This window comes from Oreochromis aureus, linkage group 7 (assembly GCF_013358895.1).
Source record: "Oreochromis aureus strain Israel breed Guangdong linkage group 7, ZZ_aureus, whole genome shotgun sequence".
NCBI classification, from domain to species: domain Eukaryota; kingdom Metazoa; phylum Chordata; class Actinopteri; order Cichliformes; family Cichlidae; genus Oreochromis; species Oreochromis aureus.
The window spans coordinates 53,085,215-53,103,041 of NC_052948.1; the positions used below are offsets into that span (position 1 = coordinate 53,085,215).

The window sequence follows — 17,827 nt, forward strand, 5'->3', positions numbered from 1 at the left end:
AAAAAGTCACTGCTGGTTTTGCTTAATTGATTACATTTAGGAAGCCTGTGTGGAGTGACCAGCAGCTACACAACGTGCAAAATTTGAACATGCCTCTGTTACGTGTTAGGAATCAGATTTTTATAGATTCTAACTCATCCTTAAATTACAAGGCTTGGATTCTGTAGCTTAACCGGTCCATCTTCCCTCTACTGTGTCCATTTAGCTGAGAGAGTGGGCACCAATAGTTGGGAAGACCAAACAGCCTAAATCTGATGACAAGTTCTACTCAGACGATGAAGACGAGAAAGAGGAGGAAGGATCCGACAGCAGCGGCAGTGGAAGTGAAGACAGCAGTAGCAGCAGCAGCAGCGAAGGTTTGTTTCTGTCTGTCCGATTTACAGTTTCAGGGGCTTTCTCCTTTCATGAGGCTAAGTTAATGTTGTTGGTTATTAGCATAACCAACATTAGCATGACTGGTTGATTTAGTGACACACTCGTTATTTGAGGCCATGATCTGACTATCCTGCACGGGGCAAAGCATATCAAAGTTTGGTATCTTGTTTAGAAGCTGGAAAGCTGGAGGTGTAAAGCACAGCAAGATTTTCACTGCATTAAAACATTTCTTTCTGTGTGTATGGTTCTGGATCCATCCATCCATTTTTTTAATTTTTTTTTTTTTTTTTTTTTACCATTTATCAAATCAAATCCTTGATGCAGGATCAGCAGTGTTGTAGACACAAGCAAAACAGAACACACAACATTTTACTAAGCATAATAACATTAAACTATACAGATTTGTTAATGTATTTAGAAATGTGTCTCTAATTTTATCCTTCTGTCTATTTTTCTGATGCTTATCCAGGTCTGGCTAACTGATCATTTTGAGAATTTACAAATTTGAGCTGAACAACATTTGATGTTGTTGTGCTTTTGGTTTGGAATGTATTATTGTTGAGCAACAGTAATTTCAGAGTCATGATGATTGACAAGCTGTTAGCCAGTGAAGTTTTAGATCCATCCATCATTCATCACGTGCAGTTGCAAAACACAAAGATGGGGATGAAAACACTCAACTAAAACTTAAGAAGGGACCTTCAGAAATCTGCAGGCGGTGTCACTGTAGCAGTCTCCATGTTTCATTGTTTCATACCATCTTTGATAGCAAAAATCATTTGTATTTGACATTCAGGTGGAAATGGTGCCCCCCCCCCCCCGGTCCAGCTATAAATACATACTATAAGGTGCTAATTGAATGTCAGTACATTGAGTGGCTGTTGCTGAAGAAATTAAGACCATAAGTAATATGAAAGGAAATCTCAGCAAAGAATAAAAACTGATTTGTTTTGGGTTTCATATGTACACTGTCCATGTGTCTGTACAGAATCGGGCAGTGAGAGCGAGGAGGAAAGCAGTGAAGATTCAGAGAAGACCTCCAGTGATTCTGGAAAAAGCTCCAGTGGATCTGAAAAGAGCTCCAGTGAGTCTGAATCGGATCAAAAAAAGAAGAAAAAGACCAAGAAAGCACAGCAGAAGAAAAGCAAGCCTACTGCTGACAGGTACGCTGAAATCCCTGCTGTCTGTCACAGTCTGAAAGCATAATTTTTCTTCCCTGCAAAGGCGGCGCGTCCAGATGTTACCTGCTTCTTTCTCTTCTTCTCTTTCTGGCTTTGCTAATTAAGCAGGTGTGTGTTTGCCAGAAACGCCGAGCAATGTAGTCAGCAACAAATGTGCCCACGATTCTGCTGCATCCGAGCAAACTCCATCTGTTGAAAGATTCAGCAGTTTATATTATTCATCACAGCCCACTCACAGTTACAGTTCTTAATGCTCAGTTGTAGCTTTCCTCCACTAAACCCCTCAGACTTGATATGTCAGGAAGATGTAAAACTATAAAGCATTATCCCTGTCAGAATGATTTACATTAGCACCTATAGCGTGGATAGAGGATGCAAAATTTCCTCAATCACATTGAAAAAAGGACATTCAAAACAAAATGTAGCAATCAGAAAATGTTGTAAAATCTCAACTCAAAGGTATAGCTGTATTCAAACTGGTTTGTTTATGGATGCCAGAGTAAAGCCTAGCAGTTGTCCAGCTCGAAGCCATGGTCTTTGTCTCATCTACTTCTAAGATATACGAGGGGCATGAAAACTAAATCCAGTGGATCTCTTAGAAGGAAAAACCCCCCAAACATTATAATGGTCTGTAGCTACGCAGCCCCATACACAACCAACTGTACTGCACAGTGTATTTTGACATCTTTCTGTCAAAACCAGCATGAACGTTTTCGGCAGTTTGAGCTTCAGTATCTCCTCGTCTGTTGGATCGGACAACACGGGCCAGCAACCTTGGCCACCCATGACTGTTCCTTGGATCGGTTTTCATAGATACTGACCACTGCAAAACAGGAACACCTGACGAGAGCTGCAGTTTTGGAGAAGCTCTGATCCAGTCGTCCAGCCATCACAATCTGGCTCTTGTCAAACTCTGAAATCTTTATGCTTGCCAATCATTTTCTGCTTCTAACACTTTCCACTTTCTCCCTAATGTGTCCCACCCACTAACAGGTGCTATGATTAAGCGATGATCTGTGTTACTCACATGCCTGATCCTTTATGTTTATGGTTAAAGCCTTCTGGGAGATTCACATGGAGGAAAAAAACATCATACACACCTGTTACACTCTATATGCACCATCTCGCTCTCTCACACACACACGATGGCAGCACTGCTGGAATATTGTTAGCGCGAGTTCCATTAACAAGCTAATCAATGAGAATTTTCCTCCAGTAGCGTAACCCACATTTACATGGCTAATGGATAATGACTTTTGATTGGTCATTTAACAGCCCGGTGTTACCAGTGAATGAGATTTGAGTCATTACTACTGAGTATGCTCACGTACACTCTCTTACACACTAGCAAATTTAGTTTCTTATGCACTCTACTTCATTTGCTCATGGACACACAAACTCACACCGAATGTACCTGATTTCACTGTGTGACAGGCCGGCGGCTGACCCTGTTCTCTCCATTAGAGAGTATAATTAGAGCAACTCACCCCAATGCTCAAACACACACAAACATGCGCACACACACATACACACGGTAATTAGAGGAGCTCACCCCAGTGCTTCCACAACAAACACAGCATAATGCCCTCATTATGGCCCAGTCATTTCAGGCAGGGCCTAATCAGGCCCACAGTGATTTATATCACTTTTTCCTGTTCGCAGCAAATGAAATCTGTAGGCCAAATTAATACTGGCTTTTCATCATCGCCCAAGTTAAAAAGCCAGTTACCGTCACAATTCCCCTCATTAATTTAACGGCTGAAAATCCCAGGCAGGCGGAGTAAACACTCATTATCGGGACAAATTGAAGAGGGACAGCAAGAGTGAAAGAGAGAGGAGAAAGATGGAAAAAATCTTTTTGAGTAAATGCAACATTGAATTAACTTCACAAACAAAAACAGATTGATCTTTGTTGTTCTAATTGGGGCTGAGCTGAAGCTTTCAAGTTGGATGGAAAATAGGAAAACAATAGCACCAAGTTTGTTTTGTTTGTTTGTTTCCAGACTGTTTTATATTATGGAATAAATTCATATTTTACTTTTAAGAAATAATGGAGAGTGTTGGGGTTTTTTTTAATGTGCGTTCTCTGACTCCTAAGCTCATTTTGTTTTTTTCTTCTTCAGTGATTCTGATGAAAATGGCAATGGACCTGTAGGCCAGGCTAGCAGCTCATCCTCTGAAAGCTCCTCAGACTCAGAGTCGGACTCTGAGTCGGACTCTGAATCAGACTCGCCCGCACCCAAGAAGAAGACTGAAGTAAAGGCCAAGCCCAAGGTGATGATATAATGCATGGATGAAGTGGACATATTTGGATTAAACTGCGAGTGAGAGTTTCTAACTTTGAGAACAGAGGCTGCCAACAGCATCAGTGCAGTTCCACCAAAAATAAAATGCATTTACTTTTTGCAAAGATGGTGGCGTTGTGGGTTGTTTGCAGTTCATTGATCTGTCATTTCAGGCTGGATCAGATGACCCTCAACTGCTGCTTTGTTGTAGAAGGTTGAGGCTGATTCTGCCCACACCGCTTATCTTCTGTTGGACAGTAGCGCATGCCAAAAATGATGTCACATCCACTGGCACGCACCACTGTTTTGCCTTTGCTTTTTATTATGTGATTATAAGATCACTGGGGATCTCTCTGTATCATTGCAATATCTCTAAATTGAATGCATTTGAAATGAGCTTCAACTTATTGGTCGCTGTAGTTGCACACGTTTGCAATAATGGGCTTGAATCAGTGTCTTTGTAGAACTTCTTAGACTATTAAAAATAGACATTATAAATGAAATTTAAGGGGAGAAAGATGCATTATGCGGTGCTAAAGAGAAGATGATGGTATAAAACAATACAGGAAAACACACCTTTGTCACATTATAACGTATGATAATGTATAATATTTACAATGCATAATGCCTAAATCAGTATAGAGTATGAAATTAGGATAATGGCCCTGCTCTGCTTAGCCTTCTAAATATTAATGTGCAGTTCTCTCAGTGAGTTGTTGTTCTGTAGGTGCACAAGAGCTTCTAAATCAGGATTTATACCTTGGGATATGATTTGGCTCCACTATACCACCTTTTGTTTTTTCCTTTCCAGCCTTTCATTTGGCCCCTTTCAGCCCTCACAATCTTTTTCTTACCTGTTTTGCTCATCACATTATTTCTCGCCCTCCGTTTGCTTTTCTACGCTATGAAATTCTCATTTCATACACTTTGTCATTTGGGCATGGCTTATGAATTATGCATCTCTACCTTTCTTTCTACACCTCTCTCTCTCTGTCTGTCTTGCTCTATCACAACACCCTTTAGTAACAAGGTTTCCGTCTCTATTACCACCACCGAGCGTCAATCAGAGAAAATCTGATAAGATACGGCCTCTAACTTTATGGTTTGTTTTCACTCACATCTCTTGGTTTTTTTTTCCCCCCCTCCCTATCTGCTCAGCTTGGGCTATGCAGAGTGGAATTTTATGGCTCTTTATGCGATGAGAGTGGTGCCAGGTTGGTTAGTAGGGTATGGAGAAGGAGTGATAAAAGCCCTCTTACGTTTAAGCACTGTTTTATTGTCAACATCGTATAAGCCTGACTCAGTTGCAGAGGGTGGTGAGTAGCAGTTGTGACACAAAATGACGTGTGACCGGTCACTGAAAATTCCAGACATGTTACCTGTGAACGTGGGATGAATGTGTTCAGAGACACTGTCGGTGAAATTGAAATTGAAACCATCATGTTGTTGTGCTTTCTTTTTAGGTGGCAGTGAACTCCAAGAAGGAAGTCTCTTTACTGGATCTAGATGACTGTGAGTTTTCCTACAGTTTCCGCTTGCATAAACTCACATTAACAAGAGCAGCAGGCTTCACAAAAAAAGCTCTGATGTGTATTCTATTTCCCCACCGCCCAAAGTAGCAAGCAGACATAGATGATCAAGTCCTGGTGAGGAGAACTGAATTGTACCAGTTAGAGGTAGAGAGAATATTGGACTTGCATTAATCGCTTGGCTAAAAATAAAGTCCAGTTCATTGGAGAACTGTAGTATAGGCATTCCCGACATCACGTTAGAAATTGTAGTAGAGTTTAAATATTTACAACGTGTGGACCAAGAGGCGGAAACCTCAGCTGAAAAAATGAAGCCAGAGTGCCAAAAACTGCAGTTTAGTTCAGTCTCCACACGCTCCCAACTTTGCAGCATGGAAAAGCCTTTTTAACTGTATAGAAAGTTTCCCACCTCATAACAGCTCTGAGTGAGGTGAATTTATGTATAACTCGTCCATCTGGAGGATTATGTCCAGATGTCTGGACACAGGCAGCTGCAGCTGGTCGCTGTCATCTCACCTACTGAGTCACTGACCTGCAGCCCTCTATGGTGCGCCTTTGAAGCATCTTAATGGATTGTCTTGCTAATATTGTATCTTGCTGTGAGGTAAAGACCGCCCAAGAAGTTTTAGCTTCAGTTCTGTTGAGTGAAATTCGAGTGTTTTATTGGTCTATTACTTTGCACTAATTAGCTGATATGTGTATCTGTCTGATGCATCTGCACAGTTTATGGAGACAGCTTGCTAACCAATTTTCCTGGAGTTATTTGATAAATTGCTTCTCTTCCAAATGAGATCATCTCTGGCTCCAAAAGCTAACAAAGCATTGAGGTTTCAAAATGTGGTCCATCTTTTATACTGTATGGTGTGGGACTGTATTTAACCATATAGATGTCAGTTCATGTATCGGCTTACACTTTGTAGGTAATCATGCTGTAGAAAACCTTTGCTGAAACTCATCTCACAAGTCCATGCACATATCTGCTGCACATTTATCTGTGACTGATGCAAACTATCAAATATAGAAAGCAAAAATGTCATTAACTTCTATGTCTTGGACATTACTCCATGGATACTGGTGCAGTATCTGTGGACCTCAAGGGGAGCATAAAAGACGGATGTTTACAGGGATTTGTAGGATGATGATGGAAAAGAGCTCTAAACTTCTTGTTCATTTCTTCAGTTGAAAACATTTTTCAGAGTTATAGTTCCTGCGTCCAAAAAGGGCCGTTCAGCCTGTGTGGAACAGGAGAATCGCAGTGTGAGGAGTAGTTACGTTAAATCCTGTCGAACCCCAACAATGGCCTTTAGTTTAAAACAGGTTTGTAACCTGCAGATTGTGTGTCTAACTCTGCATCCAGATAATCTTCATGTTTGGGGATTTGAATCAGGTTTTCCTAAATTACTTTTTGACACAAGATCCCGTGCCTGTTGACATTTATATCAATAATGACTGCACACGTTCAATGCTGAAATATTTCTATACGTCAGTTTGTTTTGGCATGTTGTGATGCGACTTAATAATAACACTGGAGTAAAAGTTAAACAGCCTTCAGTTGCTTTCTTTTGTCATAAAGTATTATTATTATTAATATCGTTATTATATTTAAAAAGTAACTTTGTGTTCAACATCGCTGTAGTAGCTTTAATAATCTTCATGTTGTTGTTGTTTTCTTTGCGTTCTTTAGTTTCTCCTGCTCCCACCAACGCACCAAAGCCTTCTGTGCTCTCTCAAAGTCTGCTGTCCGACCTCGAAGGCCTCTCTCTCTCCAACATCTCCTCCGCTGTGCAGGTTAGTGTGTGTGTGTGTGTGTGTGTGCGCGCGCGTGTGCGTGCGTGTATTAGTTGCACACAGGCTGACATTTCCTCCATCAATGTGCGTTGAGAGTCAGTCGTTCCTTTCTGTCTGACACTGACAGTACAGCAGAGCAGCATATGAGATGGTGAAATGAGCCTCACTCCCTTGTGGAACATTTCTGCTCCAGACGCCAACTATTGACCTTTTCTGCCTTGTTATATTTATAGCCAGTCAGGATGGTCCAACAGCTCTCGCTGTTTCCTGTATCTCTTATAGTCTGTCTTTCTCACCGTCGCTGTCTTTTGCACTTCCACACCCTTGATCTCTATTTCTCTCTCATCTCTGAGTCCATCCCCTCTCTCTCTCTCTCTCTCTCTCTCTCTCTCTCTCTCTCTCTCTCTCTCTCTCTCTCTCTCTCTCTCTCCCTTATTTCTCTCTCCTCCTCCTGTGTCACCTTCCATCTCTCTCTGTCAGATGTTGTGTCCCTTGTGTCCTCATGTTGTGTATATCTGATGGTTGACCTTTCCCAGTGTGACGGCTCCTTTCTCTCCTCAGTATGTGAGCGACTCTGCATGTCTGTGTATTTTGTATCTTGTCTCCCTCCTGGGAGGGAAATGTCCAGACTATTCTTTGTGCTGTTGCTGTGTCTTATTTTGTGTCACAGCTGTATGGAAACTCTGTTCTTTGACAATGTCACATCAGAAGGTTAGAATCTAATTGAGTAGTTTTGTTGTTTGTGGGCTGTGAGTAATGATTATCGTTCTAATACAAAGCTATTTATTGATTTTAACATTGTAAGCATGGTATAGCTTGCTCTCCCAAAGATATTGGTGAAATAAATGACAGATAAAGTGTTAATGTTTTTTTGTTTTTTTTCGTCAGTGAATGGATTCCTTAAACCGCTTAGTTGTTTGTATATTTTTATTACTTCAGCGTCTAGTTACACTTGTTGTTGTTTTTTTGTTTGTTTGTTTTTTTTCTCAAGCAGGAAAAAAAATCTTAGGAACATTAACAGAGGAGATGTGTGCTGACAGCAGGATCTGTATCTGTGGAATGGACTGAATTGGAGCTATAAGTGTGAGGGTGAAAACGCATCAGGAAAGAAGAGATAAGAATGCAGTCAAGTCAAAAACAGTTTATTTCATGGTAGTCTTTTTTTTTTTTTTTGTACATGTAAAGGGTAATTTACTACTTCCAAAAAAAGCTGAAGCTGAATTACCTGAAACTTTTAGTCTAGGCGTTTCCCCCCATTGCTTCTTTGCCACTATAATCCATTGCTAGAAGCTCTTCTACTAACTAACAACTGCTTTTTGCTTACTTTTGTCACCGTCACCAAAAGTGACGTCAAAACTGCTCACTGTGCTTTAGTGTCATTTCAACTTGTCATTCACAGTTTTTGTCCCAGCTTAAAGACGTGAGCATGATTTTTGTCGCAGTTTACTGCGATTTCAATGACAGGAGCTCAGAGATTCTGACGTTACACAGAAGCCGAACAACAGTAAAAAAGAGGAGACATTCTGGTGAAGCCTTTGAAAAACAAAAAAACCCCCAAAAACAGATACAGAGGTTTTTATGTGAGTGGTGACACCTATTGTTCATGAGAAGACTGCAGTGGGCCCTCTGGCACCACAGGACAGCACTATAGTTGGCACATAACACAATCAATACATTGACCGTAAACGAGGCATAAAATGCCTGCATAAATGTAATTTGTTGGCTATAAACATGAACCCTGACTCTTCCTGAACTAATGGCATCCAAGGAACTGAAGACTCAAGTGGATTGTTATAATAAAGAAGGGCTGAGCGTGGGTTGCGTTATGTTTTTACGTTGCCTTTTTTTTTTTTTTCCCTGACTTTTTGTTGTCATCACAGGCCTGTAAATGAGCTTCCTTTGGTCTCTTTAAAAGTGACTTTAGGCTGTCTCTAACTTTTTGTACACCCAGATTTAACTGTGTGTGTCTGTGTGCGCGCTCCCAGCTTATGTGAATGGCCTCTGCTGCTGTACGTAGCCCTGCGGTGAGTTGGTCTGTATTCTAAGTTTGCCCATCAGTCCTGCTCGCCTGTCAGTCAGTATGATTGACAGCTGCTCTCAGGCCAGCATTTATGCAGCACAAGTCTTGTTAGCCAATCTCTCCTCAGGTGAAGGCCAGGGAGTAATAGAGAATAGAAATGCAGATTAGAACAGGGAACTTTTTGCACATCAACATCTGATTTAGAGTCAATTCTATGCATAAATACATGATGGGCAACGGGATTCATAGACAAGGGTAAATAACCTCACCTTTATTTACGCACGCCCCTCCTTCAACAACAGCTCTTTCCCACACCCACACACACACACAGACACACACACACACACACACGCTGGCCCCAGTGTCATTTCTATTTCTCAGCAATCTGCCCACAGAGGCAGCGAGTCTGTCTCAGCTGAGCGCTCGGGCCTTTTTAGAGAATTACTGCATGGTTATCAAAGGCATTTAGATTAACCCTGGCCACTGTCTTTGACCCACCTCCTCCTCTGTCTCCTCCTCCTCTCCTCAGCTTCTGCATGCTACCGCTCTCTCTAATAACATTTTGACATTAGGATCTCTCACAAATGCCTCTTAAATCCTCCCCACCATCCCACCTCACCCCCAAACCTCTTCCGACCGCTGTCCGTGTGTGCGGCGGGGTGGCTGAGGCTGATAACTTTTCATTCATAATTAGCAGTCAGCGAATGGGGCTGCGCTGGGGGGAAATTGAACTGTCAGCGGCGGGGCGCGGGGCGTTTGACCCCATCACACCCAGAGGGGGCCATCATAATTTGTTCATTTGGTGTCCATCAGGCGGACGCCGGCTCGCCCCCTCCTCCTCCCTCGCCTCCCTCCTCACCCTTCTGACCTCCCCCGTAGTGGGCGCTCTGGGTTCACATCTAATTATGAATCAGCAAAAGGACCTCGAGCGCCACGAATATAGAAGCTCCTGCCCTCCAAACCTCCTGCTGCCACTCAAACTGCGGAGATTGTGGCTTAAATAGGAATAAATGCCCACACGGAAGCAGCCAGTCAGTGTATTCAGCAGGTAGTTTGGGAAATGTTTGTATTTTAATGCTGACTGCCTTAGCCACTTTTTGCTTATTAATAAGTTTGTTTCAGGCGCAAATCATTTTCTAATATCTGTTTGTAAATAAGCATTTTATCTTTTTCATATAGGTTTTGTTGTCGGCATTGGTCTTTTTCTGGCGTGATTAAGGTTATGACTGTGTTCTCTCAAACTTCCAATGATCATATGCGTGTTTTCATTAACAGCTGACACCTAAACTTAGCGAAAACACTTTGCCATTTAATTAATGCGAGCTACTGCTTTAAGCTCTTAATTCTTTATTTTTGCATTTATTAACATAATTGCTAGGCTACTTTTCTGCCTTTTACTGTGAGTCTATTTCTCACAATAGATCATGTTTTCTGATCCTCAAGTAAAGGTTACAATATCATTAAAATGCTTGTGAAGGTTTGCCTTCAAAATCTGACCTCCATAAATGATTTGACTTTAATAAAATATGTGATTATAAATGTATTTTCTGAATTGTACTACAGTACGCTTTTCCTATGGTGTTACTCAACCTCAATGTAAATGTGCCACTGACAGCTACATAGCTAACTGTCAACTGCTGTCCGTTGACCAGATGTTAAAATATTAATTAAAATGACAGTAAAACATAACATCTAAATCAATTGTAATAGACTTGCACTTGCTTCAGACTACAAGTCACATTTTTCATACACTTAAAGCTGTTTAGCCATGGATGTGAGACAGACAGCTGAATTACCAATTAACCTAGCATGCATGGCACTGGGACTTTGGGAGAAAGCTGGAGTACCAACAGTGGCAAAGAAAAGCCCCACCTGGGGTTTGAACCAGGAACTTTCTTGCTGTGAGGCAACACAGTTAATCCCTACATTACGGTGCCATGCACAAGTAGTAGTGGGTTGCTACTTGTGGGTGACCCACAAGACCATGTGGGACAGTGTGACAAACACAGACATAAAGCAGATGAGAGCAGGCAGATGTGCTGTAACTTGATATGATGTCAAGTTTTAATGGCTTTTTGTTTTTAACATAACAAACCTAAGGAATATTAATGCAAGACTTGTGTTCCCCCAGTAATGTCCAATAAAGAAAAAAACAGACAATATTTGGGTCAACAGTGCTTTGTAGGAGTTGAGTGCTTGAATGGCTGACAACTTTGTTTGAAGAAGTGAATGGAGTAACCGTGTTTATTTCCACTACAAAAAATGTTATTAGTACACTCTGTCTTCTCTGCAGCAGTGGCTGGGTTAGAGGAGCAGCAACTAAATAAAGAAGAATAGTCCACATTGCCCATTCTTGCCATAAGCGGTATAAAAGCTTGCATTCTTGTTAGTGGTTACCAGGGAGCGTACCTGTGGTTCCAACTTAAGATCATAAATGATGGACGTGGCTAACTTTGACCCTTTGGTTTCTTAAGCTATGAGAGAAGCCATGTTAGTTGCAAAAAACTGAAATAATTAGGAGGGGCGGGTTTTACAGTGAAACCACGTGATTATTGACTAACAGCTAGTGATTGACAAGTTGTTAGCCAGTGAGTGTGTAGTTTCACTCAGACCTGTGCTTTTGTCGTCACATCCAGTTTTAAAACATCAAAATGGTGAATGGCAAAAATGCTCAGAAACCAGCTGATGTCACAGCGGCTACGTCCATCTATTAACCCATCTGTGGTGGTTGCACGTTTTCACTACCTTCTGCTGAGAGTAAGTAGACAAAAGCTTTGTGAAGCACCAACATATAACCGCATTGAGTGCTTAAAAGTAAGTGTTGAACATTTAGTAGAAGCTCTTATTATGAAAGCTTTGTGACCAAATCAGGTTTTCTTCCTGTGAATAACAATGTGCAGTCTTGGGAAAATATCCAAGTAGACGCGAGTTGCATCCTTATTCTTATCCATCCATCCATCCATCCATTCGCTTCCGCTTATCCGTTTCAGGGTCGCAGAGGGCGCTGGAGCCTATCCCAGCTGTCATAGGGCGAGAGGCGGGGTACGCCCTGGCCAGGTCGCCAGTCTAACACACAGGGACAGACAACCATTCGCACTCACATTCACTCGCACATTCACACCTATTGGCAATTTGGATTATCCAATTAACCTATCTCCACAAGCTGCATGTCTTTGGACGGTGGGAGGAAGCCGGAGTACCCGGAGAGAACCCACGCAAACACGGGGAGAACATGCAAACTCCACACAGAAAGACCCCGGCCTGCTTGTGGAATTGAACTCAGGACCTTCTTGCTGTGCGGCAACAGTGCTAACCACCGTGCCACCGTGCTGCCTTATGCCAGAGTAAATGTGTATTCTTATCATCCACTACTATTCTTAGTGCTGCACATTGATAGTGAATAGTGAATGATCTGTGATTCATAAACATGTGCATACATCTGTTAGTATTCTTTGGTCCTGATCTAAGTGTCTGTGAAAGTTGTGTCTAGTTAAAATTCATGTTTTTGTATTTGGCTCTGAGTAGAGCTGAAATGATTATCCGATTAGAATCAGTCATCAAAAAAAGGTTTCGGCACACAATTTTAATAGTCAAATGGTTCAAATTTGACGGCTGCAGCTATTAAATCTGAACACTTGCTTTCGTAGTCTTCAGTTCTATTGTTTTGATTCAATTATTGTCCAAGTTATTAAGTGTTAATGCAGAAAATAATCAGTTGCAGTTGAAGATCTCTTGACTATGACGCTAATTTAAAGAAAGTGTTGACAGGCTGTTAACAGCACTTGCAAAACTCGATGAAGGACACCTCTGTTTCTGAATAACAGTCCTCTATTATTGCTAATAGTCTTTAATGGAAAATTTCAAAATTAATCATTTTAGAATACCTAATTTACAGACAAATTGGCATAAATGAACTAACCTCTGTCTATATGCGCCAGAGAGACTTCTTGTTACATTAAAGTAGTTTTAGGAGGCTCTAGTAACATTTATTTAATTCAATTTGCAGTCAAGGTCCTTGTGACGGCCCTCAATTAATTGTCATCTCCTGACTGAAGGGAACAATTAGGCCCTAAAGTCAAACACATGTCCCTCACCTTAATCCTCACAACTCTTGTATAGCATAATGGAATCCGGTGTCTGAAAAACAGAAATGGATTTTCAATATATGCCCATACATCTCTGTACGCCTCACCCTGCTTTCTTTGAAATTGGCCTTCTAATACACACAGCACAAGGCTGCCCGGCTCTGGTTAGCCCTTTTGAATATGTCAGCGGGATTTTCAGGTCATTTGCCAGAGAGGATGCTAGGAACGTGTCGTCCGGGTTCTGAAGGTGACTGGTGTCTGTGTCATCCATCACGGGAGCTTCCTTTAAGTTGATGCATAATAGAGCCTCTCAATCAACTTCCTCGCTCATTGTCACCTCCCTCCTTCCTGTCCAAGGTGGAGACTGAGAACCAAGCTCGGAGAGGCGGGGAGGGAAAAAAGGCAGACTGACAGAGAAGTCAAGGTTACATTCCTCTTCCCATCTTATTTACACTTGAGGTGTTATGGGCTTGCACCGCATAACAGGACAACAATGGATGGAAGGGTGAAGCGGCTTGCGTGGGCACTTGTGTCAGGCTTTAACTGTCTGCTGTGTCAAATTGGTGATAATAAGCAGTTTGAAACCCTGTCCTATCGCTGTCCGTCCCTCCTGCCGCTGCCGCCTGCTTGTGGCGAGGCGACATATAAGACCTTGAAACAGGATGTGTCTGTCAGGGAGGTAAATCTCTGCTGTGATGGGGTGGCAAACATTACGACGAGCTTTATCGACACCGACTGCTCTGACACATCCAAAAGTGGCCCAATAAATTTGCGGGCTGGCGGTGGCGTGACGGGCGCTTGTGGGGGCAGAGCAGCGTTACAGCGCAGCAACAAATGTTTGTTTGACCTCCTTTAGAGACGGCGGTCTGGGCACAAGAGACGCTGCGAGCATGTCAAGAGGCCGAGGGGAGATGATGGTGTTGTTGTTAGCAGAGTTTATTCTGTATGTGTTCGTGGTTATGAATTTATTGATACTGGTAGCAATAAAATACATAAATGGCCAAAAGTCTTTTGTTACTATTGAAGACTTAGATAATTGAAAATAAGCCACAGATGTCATACTTAGTAAAAGTAATACTTGATATAATATTTATTGAATCCTACTATTAGCAGCAGATTTGTGTTAAAGCTCTGAAGTTTACTTGAATCCAGTTGAATTCGTTTTTATTTATATTGCGCCAAATCACAGCAACAGTCGCCTTAAGGCACTCTGTAAGGTAAAGACCCTAAAATAATAGAAAGAAAACAGATGACTTTCTATGAGCAAGCTATTGGCAACAGCCGGAAGAAAAAACTCCTTTTTAACAGGAAGAAACCTACAACAGAACCAGGCTCAGGGAGGGGCAGCTATCTGCCATGACCGGTTAGGGGTGAGGGGAGGGACACGGGGCAAAAGACACCCTGTGGAAGAGAGCCAGAGATGAACAATAACTAATGATTCAATGCAGAGTGGTATATAAACACAGAGAGAGAGAAATCAAGTGAGTGAAGAACAAACACAGTGCATTATGGGAAGCCCCCAGCAGCCTAGGCCTATTGCAGTGTAGCTAATGGAAGGGTCAGGGTTACCTGATCCTTTTTGATAAAGCTTAAAGTTAGGGCTGGAAGGTTTTAAGTGTAGAACATAAGCCTGTACATAGACCTAATCTTGAAAATAGAGAAAATGTCTGTTTCCTAAATCCAAACTGGGAGCTTGGTCCTCTGAAATATGAAGGCTCTGCCTCCTATTTTACTTTTAAATATCCTAGGAACCATAACTAAGCCAGCAGTCTCAGCAAAGGTCTATAATGAGGTGATTATAAAAGAAAAAGAATGAATTCAGTGTATTACCATTTATCTGACTCAGCCAACAGCGCAGGCTTCAGACTGCTCTTTGGTTTCTCCTCTTGTACCAAGGCGACATCAGCTTGGAATGGATTTACGTGCATCTGAGGTAGAGCTGAGTTTACGTGAGTCCACAAGCACTGGGTTCTCTTTCTGGGCATCCTGGACTTCATTTGAAGTCGCAGAATGTCATCGTCTCGGTGTGGTCTCTGGTTGGCATGCTGCTACTAATCTGTGGATGTCCCTTTAAAGCAGGGGTGGGCAACTCCAGGCCTCAAGGGCTGGTGTCCTGCAGGTTTTAGATATCACCCTGGGTCAACACACCTGAATCACATGATTAGTCCATTACCAAGCTGCTGGAGAACTTCAGGACACGTTGAGGAGGTCATTTAGCCATTTGAATCAGCTGTTGGATCAAGGACGCATCTAAAATCTGCAGGACACCGGCCCTCGAGGCCTGGAGTGGTCAGTGTATAAGTAATCCCTGTGAGCAAAAACTCTGAAAACTTGATTTCAGACGTTTTTTTGTTTTGTTTTGTTTTGTTTTGTTTTTTTCTTTCAATCTTTGGTTTGTATCATGTCACTAAGAGGAGATATCCTTAATGTGGTCATCTCAGGCACACAGCTCTGGACGTTAAAAGGAGAAGAACTGAGAAAGTTAAAGGATTATTCTGAGCCGGCAGTCTCATAAAGCTACTCTAATAGTCCCGAGATGGAGAATTTGCAGCAGGAAATAAGCAAAGAAGACTATGATGCCGTCTAATTTACATTTGTGTCTTTGTTTTTTCATTAAATTTATCCAAACTGTCAGACCTTTTGCTTTTCAGCACGTTGCTCCAAGAGTACAGCGATAGTGTCTGATTTCGTCTGATCGCTTCCTCGAAAGCGAGCACATTCAGACTCATCTCCGCAGCTCTCGTCGTATGTCAAAGCGATTCTTCATCCTCACGCAGCACATGACAAGGCGAAGGATGCCTTTTACATTTCCCACCCAACTGAGAGCGCTCTGGCAGCGCGTTCAACTTTAATAAAACAATGCATGCTGACACTACTCAACATGCTGAGCTATACCGTCAAGCCCGCCCGTTTCCACAGTTTCCTCGCATTATATTCTTAGTCATATTCAATTAACTCGGTTAGTTGAAACACCTTGCTTAATCATTTATTTACAGGATCTGTTTTTCTACCACCGCTTGCTTTTTTTTCATAAATCTTTTTTTTTCTTTTGCCATTCATTTTGTTACTCTTGTGACTTATTTGAGGTATTTTTTTTTTTTAATCTCTTTCAGGTGATAAATAGATTTTTTTTTTTTGTGTTAAGTCTCTGTACTCATTATTATTTTCACCAGAATGACATGCATCTGTTTAGGCTCTGTGCTGGTGTGTGAGTGCATTCAGGTGCTAATTGTTTCAGAAGGTGTGAAAAGGCTATATCTGTCTCATGTTTTTAACTAATTAGTGCTGTCATTCCAGACAGAAGAACCTTTGACTTCTATTGACTGTTAAACTACTGAGAGCTGTCATACTTTTGAGATTTTTTTTTTTTTTTCCCAAACTTTGTATTTTTTTCCTCCTACAGCAGAGGTGTGTCTGGTGTTTGTGCACATGATGATTTTTTTTCCCCACTTTGCATTGTGTAGCGTACCACTGCTGGCTGACCTATCTTCTCTTTCTAGAGCATCAGATAAAAATCTCAGCCGCACCAGTTGTTAACAATTTTTATTCTAGTAATGAGATGTTTAAGTTTTACATTAAAAAAAAAACATTCAACCACACTCTTCCCCCTCATTTCATGTCTGTATATTTTTTAAGTTAATGCTGTTTTCTGCCTCTGAAAAGGTAAAAGCCCCTTTAAAAGGCCAGCGAATGGCAGTTTTGGCCCATGCAGGCACTTGTGTTTCTTTTCATTAGAGGTTGTTTTTATTCAGCCTGGGTTGACTGAGCATCCAGCCCATTTCCATCTAACTGGGCTGATTGGAGGACATTTCTTAAATGCGCTCCTCTTTATCCTACAGAGTTAATAAAGGGAGCTTTGGGGTACGAGAGCGGGCAGCCAACGCTTCGTCCCACATTGCTAAAAATGCAGCCTTTTGGCCACTGATTGGATGAAATAAATTGCGTGAATATAGGTGATGGGCAAACCGAGGATTCTTGTATTAATTTGGCTTTTTGTGTTGATGCATTTGCGCTGCAATGTACAAAGCAGTCTCTGGTTTTGTGTTGATTCAGGAAGCTTTACACTGTTGGGTATTGTGCTGCATTTGCTGTTTTGTTTGTTTTTTGTTTTTGTGTTTTAATCATCAGCAGGCTTTGGTTCATTCCTGCCCAAACTGGAGTTTATTACTATAATGATCAGTTTTTTTTATGATTTTTTTTTTTTTTGTCAGCATTGTTTGTTTCCTCAAAATGACTCCAAAAAACCCACATTTAGAACCAGTGGTATATCCCTGTTTCATATGTCCTTCCAGGTCACCACTTCATCTTTTGGCCCTTTGAAAACCTATGAGCTGCTTCACCATATGACAGGAAAAGGCCTGTCGGCCAAGTACCATTTCCCCAGGCAACCATGTTTGTACCAGCCCAGTATGGTTGCAGTACAGGTCATACTGACCAACAGCTCAGACCACGCCCTGGAGGAGATCCATATAGGAGACCAGAGCCCTGCAAGCCTGAACATCCACTGCTTTAACACCATTGGTGAGTTTGATTTCAGTAAATACTCCACAGTGGGTCACCACAA

The 17,827-nt window shown here is 41.7% G+C and overlaps 1 protein-coding gene across 4 annotated transcripts in view; it reads left to right on the forward strand.

Moving 5' to 3' along the window:
• Positions 1-17,827, forward strand: part of ap3b1a (adaptor related protein complex 3 subunit beta 1a) — a 59,281-nt gene that overhangs the window by 25,794 nt on the left and 15,660 nt on the right. For 2 of the 4 annotated variants that reach the window (XM_031734351.2, XM_039614260.1), the window contains exons 18-23: positions 206-356; positions 1,364-1,538; positions 3,680-3,830; positions 5,305-5,353; positions 7,055-7,158; positions 17,556-17,784. In XM_031734351.2, coding sequence (XP_031590211.2) covers positions 206-356; positions 1,364-1,538; positions 3,680-3,830; positions 5,305-5,353; positions 7,055-7,158; positions 17,556-17,784 — 859 coding nt within the window. Of the gene's footprint in view, positions 1-205; positions 357-1,363; positions 1,539-3,679; positions 3,831-5,304; positions 5,354-7,054; positions 7,159-8,149; positions 11,339-17,555; positions 17,785-17,827 lie in introns of those variants that run through there. The other 2 variants (XM_039614261.1, XM_039614262.1) reach the window with 2 other exon arrangements.